Source organism: Falco peregrinus, chromosome 8 (genome assembly GCF_023634155.1).
Source record: "Falco peregrinus isolate bFalPer1 chromosome 8, bFalPer1.pri, whole genome shotgun sequence".
Classification (NCBI taxonomy): domain Eukaryota; kingdom Metazoa; phylum Chordata; class Aves; order Falconiformes; family Falconidae; genus Falco; species Falco peregrinus.
The window spans coordinates 10385276-10403803 of record NC_073728.1 but is presented as its reverse complement, the minus strand read 5'-3'; the positions used below and the strand labels follow the sequence as shown (position 1 = coordinate 10403803).

General features: G+C 44.9%; 1 protein-coding gene across 12 annotated transcripts in view; it reads right to left on the bottom strand.

The window, feature by feature from the left end:
* Window positions 1-17484, bottom strand: part of IKZF2 (IKAROS family zinc finger 2) — a 121152-nt gene extending 103668 nt beyond the window's left edge. For 2 of the 12 annotated variants that reach the window (XM_027796766.2, XM_027796769.2), the window contains exons 1-3: window positions 17055-17483; window positions 14174-14222; window positions 13330-13437 (exon numbers count right to left, since the gene is read on the bottom strand). In XM_027796766.2, the coding sequence (XP_027652567.1) occupies window positions 13330-13437; window positions 14174-14207 (142 nt within the window). In that variant the 5' untranslated portion in view covers window positions 14208-14222; window positions 17055-17483. Of the gene's footprint in view, window positions 1-13075; window positions 13269-13329; window positions 13438-14173; window positions 14223-15492; window positions 15529-15951; window positions 16031-17054 lie in introns of those variants that run through there. The other 10 variants (XM_055812384.1, XM_027796762.2, XM_055812385.1 and 7 more) reach the window with 10 other exon arrangements.
* Between the last annotated feature and the right edge of the window lie 1044 nt (window positions 17485-18528).

The following is an 18528-nucleotide window of genomic DNA, read 5'->3' as shown; positions in this document are numbered from 1 at the left end:
TATTACTGGTTTTTCTAAGCAGCAAGGTTTTCATATAAGTGACTATGAGATCTCCACTTTCATCAAATTAAGAACAAATGGTATTCCCAACCCCAGAGATTGCTGAAAAGCCATGCTTCACTGGAAAACACAGCTCAGAAATGAGAAGGTACATCAAGAATTACATTTATTAAACAAACACACACACACACAAACACCCTCATGGCATGTAAGGCAATCTTGCAATTTAAAACTTGACTCATGATTGTGAAAGTTTGGAGTTGGCATGCCAACTTGGTGAGCCATCTGCTCACCAACAATTTATAAACGAGACCGCTGCCAAAGCCACCCGATTACTCAGTTCTAATATTAGTGATGTAACTAAAACATGCTCATAGGGTTTTTCTCCCCATGAACCAGGAAGCACGAGAAAAAAAAAAACCTCACAGTGAAAAAGTTAAAAATAATATAGGTAAAATGTAATAATGCTCAATATTCTCTTCAAGTGTGATTAGTAGGAACATTCAAGATTAATTCAATGCTTCAGTTCTGTAATTCTCTCTAAACCAAGTCAGAAGGAAAAAAATCAGTAGAGTGATTACAAAAGATGAGACAAGGTGAATAAAATATTCTGTATCCAGAGCCCATTTCTTTGTTAATGATTCAAACAGTAGTTTGTCAAAATAAAACACACTATGCTAAAAAAATTCAACACCTCATAACAGCATTTAATATGTTTTGACAACAGATCTTTAAAAAAAAAAAAATCAAGAAATTGTGCATACAGGCTAGCAGGTACACCTGCTGACTTTACTAGTGATGCTAATTTTACTGTTAGAACCGGGCAATTTGGAATAAAACCACTATCCTATTTAAACAATTCCTTTTTTAATTTAAAATTCCAGATTACGTATAGAAGTGAAAAACTGCTGGAAGTTAATCTACTGTAAATAATCCCTGGGGCAATAGATACTGTAATGAAACAACATGGAAAATTACTCACTTAATAATTGTTAAAACGTTGAGTCACAATTCAGTTTTGTTGGCCTGAAACTCCAGATCTATCTCCATGGCAAGTCGGCAGCAAATCCCAAAGGACAGCCAGTATTCCCAGAGCTCAGACATGTGGATGCGCTGCGACAGTAGTAAAGCCAGAGGCATGCAATGTCTTACACTAGCACTTCCACATAGCAGCTTCTTCCCATTGAAGTAAAATTACAGCTTAACCACTGGCTTCAATGTGAACAGAATTAGGACATTTCTGAGTGCTCTACAGGGGACACTAATAAGACTGAAAACACAGGCAATCCTGGTGGCATTAATTAAGAGGACAATGACAGCGATAAGCATCCCGCATCATTTCAGAACACCTTGCTTTATCACTGCCAAAAGGAGTAGCTTTTAAATCTGCATTTTGAAATTAAATGCATCATTATTATACAATTACCGTTCTAATTAGTCTTCTCAACAACAGATCAGCTTTATTTACGATTAATTTTGGTTAATGAGTTAGTTGTAGCTTTATCTGACAGATAATGGGAGAGAATTAATAATTGCTTAATACACACAAAATTTTGTTGTTCACATAGTGCACAAAATTTTGACAAATGTTTCTGAATCCTTGCCAACAACCACCAGCACATTTTCACTATCTGAAAGCAGCCAAAGCTCAGCAAATGTTACCATATTACATTATAGTAGATTAAACTGTTTATATATATAATTAGAGTTATTATTATAAACTACAGTCATAATTATAAATTGAAATTTCATCACCAGCTCGTAAGGAAGCTTCCCCCCCTTCCAAAACACCTGGCCAGAACAAGTAATTCAGGTCATCTCTTTGATGGTCTACCAAGATCTATTCCATTTACAGTTGCATGAGAAAACGATGTAGACATCCAAGCTGGAGAAGAAAAGGTCTTGCCCACATGTCAGCTGTCCTGTATCTATCATACTTGTGTCCATACCCCTCCAACGAACTCTAGTCTGCCTCTGAAGCCAGTTTAATGTCACAGTCCTAGTTTTTTTAACTAAGCATTGGTTGTAAACAGTTTTAAACCATCATCATTGGTTTCCATATGGCCACCTTCTCTCAAAGACCCTTTCCCCTTCCCAAACACAGGGCTGATTTTGCCTCCACCCAAGTACTGACCTCACAACAGGAGACGCGTCAGGAATTCCTCAAAGGGACTCTCACACATCACTAGTTTACTAAGGGCATTCAGATGCCACAGCAAAGGCAAGGAAAACATGACAAGCTGGGGCACCAAACGGTATTCACATGTTTGAGAAAACAGAACTCATGATAGCGATCAGGTTAAGCAAAGCAGAACCGATACCCTAGTGCAATTCTCTCCTTCTAGCACAGCAGTCTGTTCCTGGGGTGCTGTCTATCAGATGCAACATAAAACTTAAGGACTTCCCTGTACACAGTCACTAAGAGACCTTGGATAATTATACTGCAATTAACGTTCACATTTCTACAATGAAAACACTATTTTTACTCTTTTCCTAAGGCACTGTACTCTGTTGTTCTAGGCTGTTAGAAAAAAACAACCAGGGTTCCACTGCAGGAATGGCTGCAGCTGGGACATAGATAAAGCATCCTGACACAAAGATGAGCAAGTACGTTACAGACTATCATTATAGATTATTTCCTGGAATGCACTGCAGTTTGCTTTGGTTTTGAATACATATGTGATATATATTTACTAGAGCAAAAGTCTCACTGCTATCAGTTTTTCTCTAAATATTTAATGGTTACCAGTCAGATGCTAAATTTAAGTAACAATAGTGCTAATGACATTAAATAAACGAAGCACTTTAGAAGTGTGACAAAAAAAGCAAATACCTCTTTACAGCATTTTAGCGTAAGAGCAGTAAGACGGCAACCTGAAACCATGTTACATGCTGATAGCCTGAGTCATGTCTGGTCTCACAGTCTGACCAGCAAGATGATTTTGCACAAACATCTAACAAAAAAGTAGGTTCCGCAAGCAGCAGGCTTAGCAGAGACTGGCTTCCAACAACTTTTTCCCATGCATTTGACATTTGAAAAGGGTGGCGCTTAATAGCTTTTCCTTCAGCAGAAGCACAATTCACATACCTCTCCTCTTTCTGGCTTCCAATTTCATGAAACTTGCATGATTTTAATACTTTTCAAGCCTGTACATCTCTATCATATGTGACCGAAACTCTCTGAGTGCCTTCAATTTGTATTTACACACATTGCACATGCACAGGCTTGTCACAAACCAGGGCTGGACACATTTTCATAGTTTTTTCTCTAGCTGCCAACCTTCTCTACTTGATATTAGCTAATTTGGGGGCAGCTGACTGGCAATAGCATTTGTACTCTGAGAACACTCTGGTTTGGGATTCACATGTAAGTGCATGGGACTTTGAAGAAATAAAGAAATTGTGCAACTGACAGAATACAGATTCAAAAGAACACAAGAATAAATGCACAGAGCTCTCAGTCTGCTAACGTCATATACTACTTGACCCTTAAATACAGAACTAGCACATCATTCTTCTGAATTCTTGAGAGCTACCTATAATCTGACATTTTGAAGTCACATACACAAATGATGAAGCTGACTGCCTCCCACCTATAGGAGCCGAATTCATACTTGCACCAATTTCTCTAATTTTTTCTCCACCTCTTCAGCCTTTAATTTTATTCACCCATTTGTATCTCTTCAACTGGCACCCTTTGTGAAGCTCTTAAAATTTTATTGTTGAAAAAGCATGACAGAATGAGGAGATATTATTACATTACACTCTAGAAGAATGGATTATCGAAAAGATAATACCTAACAGCGATGGAGAGAGAGGCCTGTGTATTTAAGCTAGAGAAAATTTTCAAACAGGGTTTTTCAAGCAAAGCTGATGCTCCAGATAGTTCCACACAACTGCATGGAGATGTATAAAACTCACCCAGGAACCACCTGTGCTGGTAACAAGGTCAAAACAACTGGTAGAATTGACCCAATTTTGGGAGATTAAACTGTAAAACTATTACACACATCTATGTCTAGGACATGCCTACCTCTGAAAGGTGATGAGGATTAAGGCACTGAGTGAATTTAAGGCCCAATGGTATATTCTAAAATATTTCTGCACTTGGGCAAACTCTGCACAGGTGCCAGATAATTGCAGACTCTCCAGGGGTGCAAGGAGAGAGGCCCGTCACCACAGCACTGCAGCTGCAATACAGAAGTCCGTATCTAGGAACAGAGAATTAAAAGCAGTATGCAAAACTGCTAGTTAGGAAGATCTGTTCCCCTTCAGGGACCGCTATCTGGACAAGGCAAAACACATGCTACAGGGTACCAATTTCTCAAGACATGAGATTAAAAACCACCAAAACCAAACTGTGTTTTCTTCTTTTGCCTTAGCTGCCTTCTCCCTCTGTCACAGACCTGGCTGCTAACCAGAAGAAGGTCTTCAATCTACTGCAACTCTTTCCTGGAAACTTTTAAACCATCCATGACTTACAGAGAATAGCTACTCTTCCCCAAATGAATACAGCTCAGACCTTTTCTGTGTAAAAACACTTGCTGTTTTCATACAGGAAAAGGCAACTTCTTTCATTTTCAAAAGAAGGGAATTCACACCATCCTGTTCGCTGCTCTTTGGACAGAAGTGGGTGTTTAATTCACATTGCTGGAGTTTAAAGGACGCACAGATACAGTTACCAAAAATTTTCTCAGTTTGTGTTTTACAGCTAGATCATTACTGAAGAAAGGACATTTGCTTGCAAAGGGAATCATAAAACGCCTAAAGGCTGAGCTAGGGCCTAGGAAAGAGTAGGTGTGAATTCTCATAGCCTGCACACACACATTCCCAAATCAAAGAGTAATTATGTGAAAAATTAACATGGACTCGGGCATATCACAGGCTTCTCCAGCCAGTTTTCTGTGCCACTCACCAACATAACTTCCATGGACTGAGGGAACACATGTCCCTTGAGAAAAATGAGGACAACATCACTTCTTTCTGATGGAATTAGGGGGTTTTGAATGTTGAGGGCAATGCAAGAGAAACATGACTAATAAGAAGCCGAGAAGACTCTAGCCTAGTGTTGAAGGTAACAGTATTGATATCTTTAGTGTAACACTTGTTTTGTTCAAGTGGAGGAACAAAGGACATAAACAAGAAAATATCCCTCACTGGAAAGTCCAGCTTTGTCACGTATGTGGCTTAATTGCAAAAGGACCTCTGTTGTAAGCCCTGCCTTGATCTTCCATTAGCTGGAGATGAAACACTGACTGTCTTACCTCCTCACACAAGAAGAAACTTCATGAGAGAAAAGGTGATAGATGGGACAGGCAGACAAGGTAAACTGATTTTCTGTGCCTTGATATCTCCTACCTCCTTTGGAAACTGCTTCAGACTTCCACCCCCCAGGACAAAGGACCTGATACTGGCTGCACCAAGATTTGGCTGGGTCACTATCCTCACCTCATGAAGCTTCAGGCTGGACGGTAAAGCGGAGTCCTCAATAGGCCCAGTGATAGGGAAAGGACTTTAATATTCCAACTAGTCTTCCCTTTCTCTACCCTACTGCAGTGACTACACCTGTGCTCGGAACAGCCTCACAGGTGGTACCAATACCACAGTAGACAAAAGGGTTAAAAGAACCAGTCTGGGCAGCTTCTCCAGGTAACATGAAGCCATGGTGGGGAGTGTGGAGGCAAGTCTGGAGTGAATCAGATTTCTTGGCTCACCTCTTGTGTAAAACCCACAGTCTGCTAAGAAGAGGGGCTCCTATCTGTTTAAGGAGATGATGCACTTAAACTCTGCTGTCTTTTTCACTCACCACTAGCTGGTAGATGCAGATATTCCTGCCCTCCACACTGGGGTTGGGAGTGCACTTTGGAACTAGGACTGACCTCCAGCCACCTGCCATTCCTGAAGGGGCACATGGACCTGACCAGCAATCTCAGCTTCACCAGAGGGGAGAAGAGAGCCCTATGATCTCTGTGGACAAGCCCAACACAGAGCAACTGTGAGCTAAAAGAGCAGGCATGATGCACACTGAGCCCACCACCTCTGTGGTGCTATGCCTCTGCCATACAGCGTTATAGGAAGAAACCCCAAAGCTGGAAAGTAAAAATAAGATGTATGGAGAAAGCAAAAGTCAGTTTAAAAAAAAGAGAGAGAGAAGAAAAAAAAGGTATCTAATTCATGAAAGTTTACATAGCCTATCAGCACAGAAATGACTGGGATCAATCAACCCCTTGCTTTTCCAGGAGCAGTGTCTGCTGTTTTACAGTATGCTTCAGTTGTACACCGGTAACACCACTTGCAGGTGACCCTGCCAGCCAGGGCTATGCTCACAGCAGGAGCTTCTGCCAGCGTCACTCCGCCTGTGCAGGATTACAGTTCCTCAAAGCCACAGGCTGACACAGCAGTGCCAGCAGAAGCCGGTAATGTAGATCTGGCTCTGGACCAAGGGCACATTTTGCTGGGCAGTGTAAGTAGGGGTTTGTCCACGCACACAGACCTGGTAATGCTCAGCTGTAAGGAAAGAGTTAAAATGCTGTGGTTGCTCTAATGTAATCACACCAGAACAGGTTCCTTTAGGACTACCACAATTATTCCTGCGCGGGACAGGAAATAAGCTACAGTGGTATTAAGGTACTTCTGAATGCATCTCATTGTGGGTCTGCAAAAACCAAATGCAAAACAACCCCTAAGCAAAGCAGATGTTCTAATAAAATTCCTGCTTTTGACAAGGCCTAACAAGTACTATCCAAATGTCCATCCCGAGTGATCTATGGCCTCTGTGATTCAGAAAAAAAGGCAAGAGGGGAATAAACGCAGCACAGGAGCATGAAGGGACCCCCCGACGATGACAAGGGTCGGGAGAAAAACTGGGCCTCTGGTCACCTAGCCCAGAGCCGTACCTGTCAAGCCTCATCATTTCTCGATGATAATCACAGCTCTGCTCCCTTCCATTGGGATGCAGCAGTCAGCTGCCCAGACTCCAAACAAGTGCTCACCGCTCTAGGCAAGGGGCAACATGCTGTGGCACGGGCTCCGCACCCAGGCTGGCAACAGGTCTTGCTACTACAGAGAGCAGCGGCACAGCCTTCTCTTAAATTTTCTACAGAGCTGCTTCAAGGTGGATCCCCCAATGAGTTTCATTCACTGGGATCTTCCCAGCTGGAATAGCATCAGTCCTTCAAGATGCCCTCTTGGCACTGGAAGGAGGGCAAGCACCGCTCACCCTCAGTAATGCACAAAGATGACACAGGTAGATGCATTTCCACCTGTAAAACCTAGTCCTGCAAACTGCCACTTAGCTGGCGGACTAGACAGAGCCTGTGGCCCACACGAACAGGAAACAAGCCCTTGATCCCATTTCCCAGGAGAAAATACCCATCAGTTTTAACAGGAGTGGCACCTTCCCCCAGATTCAGGGACAGGAAAGGCAAGCGCTCTCTAACAGGTATCTCGTCCTCCAGCTGCTGCTATCAAAGTGCCACATTTCAAGGAAGACTAGGATCGCCCTTTTTGTTGGCGTGTCTGAAAAGGAACTGAAATTCCAGAAGCAAACACTGAAAACTTGCTGACTACAAAGCTAGTGAGAGCACAGAGTGTTGTAACAGGGTGTGTACCAAGGAAAGTTAACAGAACCTGACAGTCCAAGAGAATAACAGAAGCTCCCTAAGAAAGGTGTGTGCTGCAACAAAGCCCTGGCAGATGACCTCTCAAGAGACTTCCATCAGAATGGATAAAACCCTATTTAACGAGATTAACTGATCATTTTGCTCCACCCTCGTTATAACACTCACTGAGAGAGAGGAATGTTTTTGCAGCTGAGTATCTGACTCCATAGGGAATGCCAGAGAGACTGTGACAGAAGATATGAAAAATATACAGGGGAACCCTCCACCATTGGAGTGTGAGCTACAAACAGTAGTTACTTAAACACCTACCAGTTTCAGTGACTACTCAGTGTTCGTTTACACACAGTTTGTGTCAGAGGAACTATTCCATGATTTTAACCACACCAGCATGAAAAATCTAAGCTGATATGGATGAACTTACAAGAATCTAAGGTATATCCCAGGGAGTATTTCATTTCCAGGTAACCCTTTTTTTTTTTTAAATTATTATTAAGAAATGAAACAAACAGCATAACACCACTCTGCAGAGCTTTGGTTTCTTAGGTGTGGACAAAACCCTAGATTTCCATTTAAAGCCTCATCATCACCTTTTTATTTATTATTTTTCCTCCTTAAACTTCAAGAAACTAAACCCGTCAGCTAAAACTTTGGTAAGTATTATTCCCCTGGCAGCTCTCAGGGAGTCTGAGGTTAACAGACTGAAGCCAAGTCAGTGCTCCTGTGTTAAAGAAGCTCAGGTCTTCCCGTTCCCTGCCACACTTTATTGAGCTCATCCCTTATGTCTAAGCTCATCTTGGCACAGTGATCTTCACCGCCCTTCAACCTGTAAAACCACAGGTACATCTGTATCGGGCATCATCATGATATTCCACATCTGAGCTCTCTAAACATCAAACTGTCAAGGTTGGAAAATCAGACACAAAGGACTGGAGGACATCCCAAGTGACTGTCAAAAGTCCACTGCCCTGCGCTGAGGTAGGATCAAAGATACCCAGGCCAATAGATGATGCCTACCCTACTCTTTAAAGGCCACTAAGGAATAGCATTCCTCAGCATCTTGAGGTTACCCAGGCCAAGTTTTTAGCACCATATGCAGTGTTTCACACTTCCCAAGGTATTTGGAAGAACCAGAGACCTGAATCGCCACTTCAGAGCACACAGTTCAGCTGCCAGAATTCTTCATGCCCCAGTGCACATGGCAGGGGAGTGCCCGCCTTAAAACACCAATTCAGTCCCCCCAGCTGCAGCCCAGCCCAGCCAGCTTCAACCAACCTCCCTGAAGCAAAGCCTCCTGCAGAGGCTCAGCCCCAGTCACCTCAACCTACTGAAAAAAAACACATACTGAGCCAAAAAGCAGCCCAGTGCAAGGTCCAGCCTCGTGTGCCTCGGCAGCAGACTCTGGCGATGGCAAGGCTCACTTGCCGTGTAGCCGAGGCATGAAGCAACCTCTAATTTTACAGAGTTTCACTCCAAAAGGCAGGCTCCACAGTTACATTTATTTATTCACACAGATGCGGTGCTGATACAGCTCTGGTATATGGAACCTTCTGCTCAAGAATCAAGAAAGATTTGGGGGTTTGAAGTTACAAAAAGAAGAGTGCAACTGGCAGCCCACCCCAGTCTACCCTGACGACTGGGAATACAGTATTTGCTACATTATAATAAGACCTCGCCCAAGTGTTCTTTAAATACTGCCGCTGAAATCACTCACACTTATACTGTTGTCCCAATAGCTATCTTGTCAAACAGTGCGCATCATTTCCCACCACCAAGAAAATGCAATCACCTCATTATTTTCAGAGTCCGTTGACATTGCTTATTTTCTTAATAGATTATTTCTCATAACTTAGTAACACTTTAAGCTACTATAAACACTTCTTGAAAGCCTACCACAATTTTAATCAGTTTCAAACATCAGATGTTGGGTTTGATATTTATGATTGTTCTGACTCTGTTTTGTTTAAGGGCTTGTTTTGTCTGTGAAAGCAAAGATAAGAAAGTTATCTGGGACACCCACTGTAAAGTCTCTAATTTAAGAGGAAATTTCCTCTGTCACTGTCTGTCAGATGCTAATAGTTGCTGTTATTAGATTCTGTATGGCACCAGGCAAGTGGTCTTACAGAAGTATCTTCATCCTATACAAAGCAATCATCGAGTCAACTAATTGAACAACTGTCACCCTGCAGTTTTTAAAGGGGATATTCTTCTAAGTCCATTTTAACCTACAGAAAAAAAAAAATATATATATATACAATAACTATAGTAAAAACACACTGTGATATTATGAGGAGATGGGTGAATGGGAATTATTTCTTTTTTAAAGCCTCTTCTTATAAGGATTCCCCATCAACATTTAATTAGCATGCCAGTTCTTATTCGGAGGCTCCTGATCATTTCCACACCATTTCAGCATTCACTGAAGGCAACAAGACAGATTCTCTTGAACTCAGTGGGGTCTATAGGAGAGCTTAGGGCCATGCAGGGAACTCTCTAGTACCAACTCAGTTAATTGAGCAGGCCTTTGATGCCCAGCTCTGGGTGTCAGCCTTTGGAAGGGTTTTCCTACAGAAGATCAGAAGAAAATCTGGACTTCCAGATTTGGGGCTATGTAAACGTATCATCTGTACTCAGCAGGTACAGCACTAATTTATCTTTTGCTGTAGAGGAAAGTGAGATGATTTACCAACCTATTCAGTTTGACTATTTACACGTATTTTAAATCTTTGCTTACATAAAACTACAATAAAGTATTTCAGAACAGAGCATCTGCCAACATATAGAGTATTCTGCTAAAGGCAGATACATACCGTAAGGGATGTGTAAGATCATTAGTTAGCTATGACAAGAGATTTACTGTGATTTATCTTTCAGAATCATCTCATTCACAAGGAAAATTGAGTGTCAGCCCCATCTATAACCTACACGTACCGTCTAGATACTTGAAAATGATAATAGGTTAAAGGGATGCAGCAGACAACTCTCCAACACAAGCCAAAATATTCAATCCGAAACCTTTTGGAACAGAACCTGAAAACATCAGTAGCCCAGCCAGAACTCCTACTAGCATGGATTGCCAGGGGCTAACGAACATAGAAAACTCTACCTAGCACATAATTTCACTGTTGCTGGGAGAGTACTGCTCATTCGTTGCGGTACAGATCCAAGAAATTTGCTTCTTATGGTTTTGCCTCTGTTTGAGCCAGACACAAATCAAGGCTAAATTAAGAGCTGTGGTTCAATGGAATGCAAGAACAAAGGTCAAAACTTAGATCTCTACCCTGAAGGTGCACATCCTGAGTGCACAGCTAAATAGGGCAATCCACCTTTTGGGGGTGACTGGCAACAAAACCGGGAGTAAAATATTTGGGGTCTCGTCCCCATACCACCTCCTCCATCAGCAAACCCTGCCCAGCCAGAATGACATGCCCTGGGCTTCACTGTAACGGCAGGACAGCAGCCGATCGCTCTCCAGTGACTCCACTAGAAATTAAACCATACTGAAATACAATGTATCCACTTCCTCCACTTAAAACAATGGAGGATGGATCAATCCATCACAAGCTACCAAATTTATACAAAATATTTCAAACAGCTATTCCTCCTTACCCTCCCACCTCCACCTCTCCTTTAAAAATATATATTAAAAAAAAAAAAAAAAAAAAAGAGGAGGTCACAGTCCCCTGGGTTACTGAACCTCTAAAAGGATTTCCTGCACGCTGCAAAACAGGTGGAAAGCTCTAAAGCACAGCCTGGCAATTTAGCGTACGCATACCAGATTCAAGATTTGGCCAAAAACCTTAAATGAACCAATGTAACAGCTGCCACAAAAGCCATCAACCTCCAATCAATATCTTCCATGTTTAAGATGAACAAACCGCCTCTCTGCAAAACATTCTTACGCCTGCAAAGAGTAAATAAATTACAACAAATTTAAGAAGCTTGAGTTTTGCTTGGCTTAGGAAACCCAGGCAGGGTCCCTAATTTTTCAACAGCAGCACATGCTCAACACAGAGCAGCCCTGATGAAAGCAGCTGAGACACCTGTGAGAGACCAAAAAACACATCTAAAAAACTAAGATATTCACCAAGGCTGTGGACACATGTGTGTTGCAAAAACTAATGAAGCTTAAAAACCATTGACAATGTTAACACAATGAACATGAAAATATTGGATGTGTTCAAGTATTTTTGCATTACTTCATCCTAGATCTTTTTATTCCCTAATTTGACTCTGGTTTTTAGTCTAGATTATAAAGAAGATTTAAAAGAGGGAGATTTTTTCCCTTCCAATGAAGCCTTCCCATTAATAAAAAGGAAACAAAGAAAATGAAGAAAGTGAGTAGTAAAACTTTTACAACATAATAAAATACATCAGAATCCCAGTGCAGCAGGATTGGAATTGTCTAAAGATGCTGAATTATGACCGGTTGTCATATAAAGTTCAGTCCAGAGTATTAGCAATCATATTCTCTAGCAACATGTATATAATTGGGAGATCTTCATAATAACCCTCAGTTTTAAAGGCTCATAAAAACTGCGTTTTACTCGTAATTTGTAGGAGGAAAGAAGAATTCTTAAAGGAAAGTAACATCTTTTTCTCAGTAAGAAAGACTCTAAAGGCAATATGCTATCTATTTTAAAGCAAGCCACCCTAAGAGCTCTCTTTTACTTTCATAGTTTTCGGTGGGGTATTATACAAACACTCAGTTTGAAAAGGTAGATATGCATCTATAGTACACATGCTAGGAAAAAAGTTAGTAATACATAGAGAGGAACCCTCTCACAGTATATTGGAAGCAAAGCATTATTTTTTAATATAAGTAAACTAAACATTGTAAATACGTAAGAACATTATTTTATAACATAAATACAGAGGTACTTTAAGGTAAATATCTTGATGTAACATTGTAACCAACAGTAAAAGAAGCTGTGGCACCCACACAGAAAAGGAAGGATGCTGGTTTTAATGACAAGTGTGTAAACTACATTTATCTACCTCCAAAATACAGCATGGAAATAATTATAAAAATATTTTCAGCACTTGACACTCTCAGTAGACTCCCAGTTCTCTACATTTTCTCAATTTCCCCCGACATTCTAAAACAAAATCCTTTCAGTTTGTTACAGAGTCAACTGCCGAGTGCCATAAACTTCCAATTATCCCAGCCACTTTTGGACTTGCTAAGGCAAAGCTGAGGTAATGAATAGGATGCTGAAGTTTCTATATGGAATAGTAAAATAAAACCTGTCATCAAACCTAGATATTTTAACTTTATACTTTTGCCAGAGCAAAGCTTTTCTGTAAATAAAATGTGTTTGTTTTCAAATAAAACTACTTCAAGCTCTTTTGGGAAGCACAGTAAGTAATAATAATAACAACAACAACAATTTCCATTTGGATTTCAAAACCTGATGAAATAAAACCAGAACATGGCAAACCTAGTGTTTTCCTACCTGGAACAGGTAAGGACCAGCTCTCAAATGCCACCTTGGGATAGTTCAAACTACTAATCCCGTTCATGTTTAGATGAGACACCAGCATGAACAAGAAAGAAAAAAGAAAAAAAAGAAATCTACCCTGCCCTTCTCGTTTCTTATTAGCAATGCCTACAGCAGTGGGTAAGACCGGGTAATCAAGCTGAGGACCCCGAGGACCAGACTAACCCAAACCCAGTACTAGAGAGAAACAGGCTTAAGAAGAGACTTACTGCTTGCCATGTGACTGGGGGAGGTATGCTGCCCATTGGGTGTGCTGGAGGTGAGGTCAATGGCCATGCCGGAGTGCTCCCTTTCGGGCGAAAGCTCGTTGTCACCTGCTTTCATAAGAACAGGTCCTCTGTAAGTTTCCATCCTTCTTCAGCAAAGCAACACACTGATTAAGAAGGACAATATGCTCGCTCCTTTCACCCCTGCCCTTCCCTCTTCTACTGAGGGGTCTTCCAGAGCCTGTAAAAACTGGCCTCTCAGTGGCTAAAAGTAAACATTATACTAACTGATTTTAAGAGCCCCCTCAAAACTCCTGTCACCAGTCTTTTATGCACACACCTATGACAAACCTTGCCCCAGCTGCTTCATCTTAAGAGAAGTTAGGATTACTTTTCCATTTGCAGACACCAAGAACCCTGGCTGGGCTGCGGAAGGCTGAAACAGTACTTCACCATATGGACCTTCCCCCCAGCCCCGAGCTCTGGGTTAACTGACAGTTAAACAAAGCAGTTACACAAACCCTGACACAGAAAACAGGAGAAATGCATAGTGAACAGCATAAAAAGTTTTGGGCTGCAATCTGAATTTCTGAAGAGGAACTCTTTCTCATTTGCAAAGTTCATTCATCCTCAGCAAATATTTAAACCTAGAGGTACTCATTCATGCACGCACCCCCGTGCATTTTTCAATCATACACAAAGTTTATGTTTAAATGCTGTTAATTCAGTGTCATCTCAATGCAAAGACCATAGCAAGGAAGCTAAAGTTTCAGGTGTCTGCATTATAGAAAGGATAGGGGGAAAAATGAAAAGTAATTCAGAATAATCAAATGAAATGATTACTTACATGTTATATATCCATCAGCAGCCTCTGCTTCCATAGTCAAAGTGCAGTGCTGCAAGGCAGAAAAGTACACCCTCAGAGACGCCTGTCAGTATCAACCATTAAATGATTAAACTTACTTAAAGCCCTAAGTAGTTGCCCATTTTACTGTTGTTGCAACCATTGCCTAGAGAAACACACAAGTGTACTGCATGTGCTCATTTGCAAATCACTGAACTCTTCCTGCAAATTATGTGAGTAGAAAAATTCAGCTGCCTCCTAGCCAGGTGGCACTGGGATCATCTTGGTCTGACCATACCCTTCTCTGTCCCCCATCTGCATTTTTACCTGATCTGAGAGCTTTTTCCCTGACTTTCCACTTGTTTTGTTCAAGCTGGGATGGTAATGCTTTATCAATTACCAGCTCCCGCAGCCAGAAGAGACTTTGAGGAGATGGATACTATTAACAATCGCTCTTTTCACACTCACTCCAGCAGACTTCATCCTGATCTAAACAAAATAAAGTCCTCCCGTTGTCTCACACCACCATATGTGCACACACACCTGTACACGCACCTGTTCACTCTAAGCCTATTTATCTGCCACAGCACGGGGCCGAACATCACACTTAATAGTCCCAGATCATGCATTTTGTGGTGTGAAGCAATCTTAAAGTTTCTGGAAGCACTTTGCTGACACACAACAAGCTATTACTTTCCAGAAACCCAAGTAACTGTATAGAATGACACCCCCTAGCTATCATTTGATATATATTGGGGGGGGGGGGGGGGGGGGGGGAATAGAGAAAAAGATCAATAATCATAACTATGTTCTTTTAAGTGGAAAAGTTAAGAATCTGACATGACCAGAGGAGAATTTTATTTCCTCTCTCCCTCCACGGCCTCTTTTTTGCCTTTAGTTTCAAAACTCTCACTGCACCAGGCAGCTAAATTATTCACAATGAGCCATTTCTGTATTGATCGCCAAGTATATTTAGCCCTGGCTCCTGGAATTTCTCCATTACTTACTGGAAAACAGGCAGCTTCACTTCTTGTCTCCAAAACCACTTCCCTCCCCCTCCCTTAACCCGCTTCCCCCCCCCCCCCCCCCCTCCGCCTTTCCCCCAATAAATAAATACTTTTCTCTGTGCTCTTCTTTGGTATAAAGCAGATCAAATTCCCAAGGCATTCAGCACATAACACTTAAATTTCAACCTGCCCAGCTGCTACCAAACTCTCTTCGATTACTGATTTTCACATGACTCTCAAAAAAGAAATCTCTAAAAAGAAAAAAAAAAACTTTTCAAAACAGGTAAGCCACTTCCTCAAGCCCTTCAAAATTACCTTATCTTCCCCCTAGTCCAGGTAGGCAGGCACACACTGAGAAAAAGAAAGAAACATCAGAAGCAACAGGGAAAGATCATCCCAGCCAATGAAGTGGAAGGAAAGAGAGGGGAGGAAGGGAGGAGGAAGAGAAAGGAAGACAAAAAGAAACACAGAAACATCCATAACCGAAATTAAAACACGGTTTGATTTTTATTTTTTATTTCTTCAAGGCAGAGAGGAGGAGGAGGAAGGGGGGGGGGGGGGGAAGGAAAAGTTTGGTCACCATTTTTAGGCTGGTGATGGCAAATCCCAGCTGCTAAGCTTCCCTCTCCACAACGAATGGAGAGAGAGAGTTTTGCTCGGGCTGAAGATACAGCAAGATGGGGAAAGTTTAAAAAATATTTCTTTTAAAGGGAGGAGAGAAGGGGGGTGGAAGGGGAGAGGGAAAGGGGAGAGAAACCCGCCCCCGGCACTTACAGGTGGGGCATGCGGAGCCGGGCAGCCGGGCAGCCCCGGGGATGAGCCGGCAGGAAAACTCGCTCAGGAATGGCACATACTTTGAAGGAAGATGAAGAACAAAAAAAAAAAAAAAAAAAAAAAAAAAAAGGGAGGGAGAAGGAGGGAGGGAGGTCAGCCGGTGCTACAGCAATGCGATTAACCAGCGGGGAGAGGGGAGAGAGAGAGGAAAACTTGATCCACCGGTTCCTTACGAATCGGCAGGAAAACGGGGGGAGAGGAGGGGATGTGGGGCGGGATGGGGCGAGGGGGTTTGGGGAGGGACGGGGTGGGGGGCCCGGCAGGCGCACTCACACCCCGCGCAGGAAACCTAGGCCAACTTCCCCGGAGTGCTGCTCCGGCCCTGGGCGACAGCCGGGCTCCGCGCCTCATCCCTGCCTCTCCCCGCCCATACCACAACCTGTCAAAGTCATGGAAGTCCTGCCTCATTTTTCATTTTATTTTCTTTTATTTTCTCCCTTTCCCCTGCACGCCGCCTCCCTCCCCCGCTCCGTTCCTCCCCCCCCCCCCCCCCCATCGCCGCCGCCTCAGGCCGCAGCCCCCCGGGGGCCCGCAGGTGGCGGCGGCGCCGAGGGAAATGGCAGTTGGGGCCGGCGCTGACTAACGGACCGGGCGAGCCCCGCCGCCCCCCGCCACACGCACACCCACCCCGCCGCCCCTCGCCAGCGTTTTTGCTAGGTTGTTTGGTTTTTTTTTTTTTTCTCCCTTTCGCTGTTTCGGGGGGTTTGTTGGGTTTCGGGTTGTTGGGTGTTTGGGTTTGGTTTTTGGTTGGGTTTTTTTTTTTTTTTGGGGGGGGGGCAGCTAACAGCAACAAGTCAGTGGCGCCCACCGCCGTGCGGGAGATGCTGCACCGCCGCACTTCACTCGGGGACCCTCCGCACAGACACAGCCGCACGCACACAGCCCGCCGGCCCCGCCGCCGCCTCGCACACCGGACGGAGCTGTCCTCCCCGCCAGGGAAAGAAAGACCGGGGTGAGGGAGGGGAGAGGGGGGGGGGAGGGAAGAAAAAAAAAAAAAGAGAAAAAAAGAAAAAGAAATAAAAAGAAGCCAGGCGCAGATTTACCTCAGCCGCGCAGGCAGTGAATCACTTCCATCACCCTTTTGTTTGTGTTTTTATTAGTGTCGGCTCTCTCTGCCTAGTGGAGGTGTGTTTGTGCACGGCAGTTGGCTATGGAAACTAAGGCAGTGGAGCTGTAGCTAAGGGTAATCCTGTTTTTACTTCCTCCATCTTCAGAGAGCAGGGTTAGCCTGGGACAGCTGGTCAAACCCCGAGAAACCGATCCGGCGGCGGCGGCAGCCGCACGCCCGCACTCACTCACTCCTGCTCGCTCAGTCACTCACTCGCTCGCTCGCTCCGCCGCACGCACACACGGGCGCGGGCGCACACACACGGACACGGACACGCTCGCACACGGACACGCGCGCCCGCGTCGCCACACGCGCGGCCGCCGGCGCCCCCCACGCGCGCGGGGGCGCGCGGCTCCGCGGGCGCGCGCCGCCCCAGCCGCCCCGCGGCGCCTCACCCAAGGGCCGGCGCGGCAAAGCGCGGCGGGGGGGGGCGATGGGGGGGCGGTGGCGGGGGGGGGGGGCGCGGGGGGCGGGTGCCCGCGCCGGCAGGGCCGCTCAGCACGCTCGGCAATCGATTAGAGGACAAGTGCCGCCGCCGCCGCGTGCGCTCCGCGCCTCACGCGGACGGACACACGCGCGCGCGCGCGCCGCCCCCTCAGGGCACCGCCGCGTCCCCGTGTCGTGTCCGTCCGCCCCCCCCCGCGCGCGGGCCGCCGTGTGTGTATGAGTGTGAGTGTGAGTGTGAGTGTGAGTGTGAGTGTGCCCGTCCCGCCGCCTCCCCGCTCCGCCTCCCCTCAGGAGCGGCCGCCGCTGGGCCGCCGCCGGGCGGGTGAAGTTGCCGGCGGAGTCATGATTCAGCACTTCTATTTTTAACCGCCGGGCGGCCGCGGGTGCGCAGCGCTCGCCGCCCCTCGCCGCGGCCCGTCCCGCCCTGGCACCGGTCACCGCCGCGGTGGGAGCCCGGGGGCGGCGGGGGGCGGCCTGAGGCCGCAAGGGAAGGGTTCGGAGCTGCCGCGCTTGTTACCTAATTGAACATTCAAAGCAAATATGAGGTGATTTCCTTTTTGTAAGCGTTACTCTCTGAGGCAAAGCCCGGTTAAAATAAAAGCCTTTGCACGCTATTTTCTATCCCCACCTCTCCTGAGAGGTCGGCGTGGTGCGGGCAAGGGGGGAGGAAAACAAAAGCATTGTCCTCCCGAGGAAACCCTGGCTCTGCCTCACAGCCAAGGCTGAGGCGGCACCTTGGGGGGCCACGGTCCCACCGCGGGGCCTGGCCCGAACCCACCGCAGCGGCCGGTGGGTCTGCAGCGAGGCAGCGCCCGCGTCTGTGGTGCCCAGGGCAAGCGCTCGGTGTGCGGAGAGCTTGCCCTTGCCTTTGACAGCTCTTGGATCAGGTGCAACAGCATCGTCCTTTTTTTCTTCAAGCATCTCTTTGTGGCAGCTGAAGGAAGTGCTGGTTGCTGGTGACA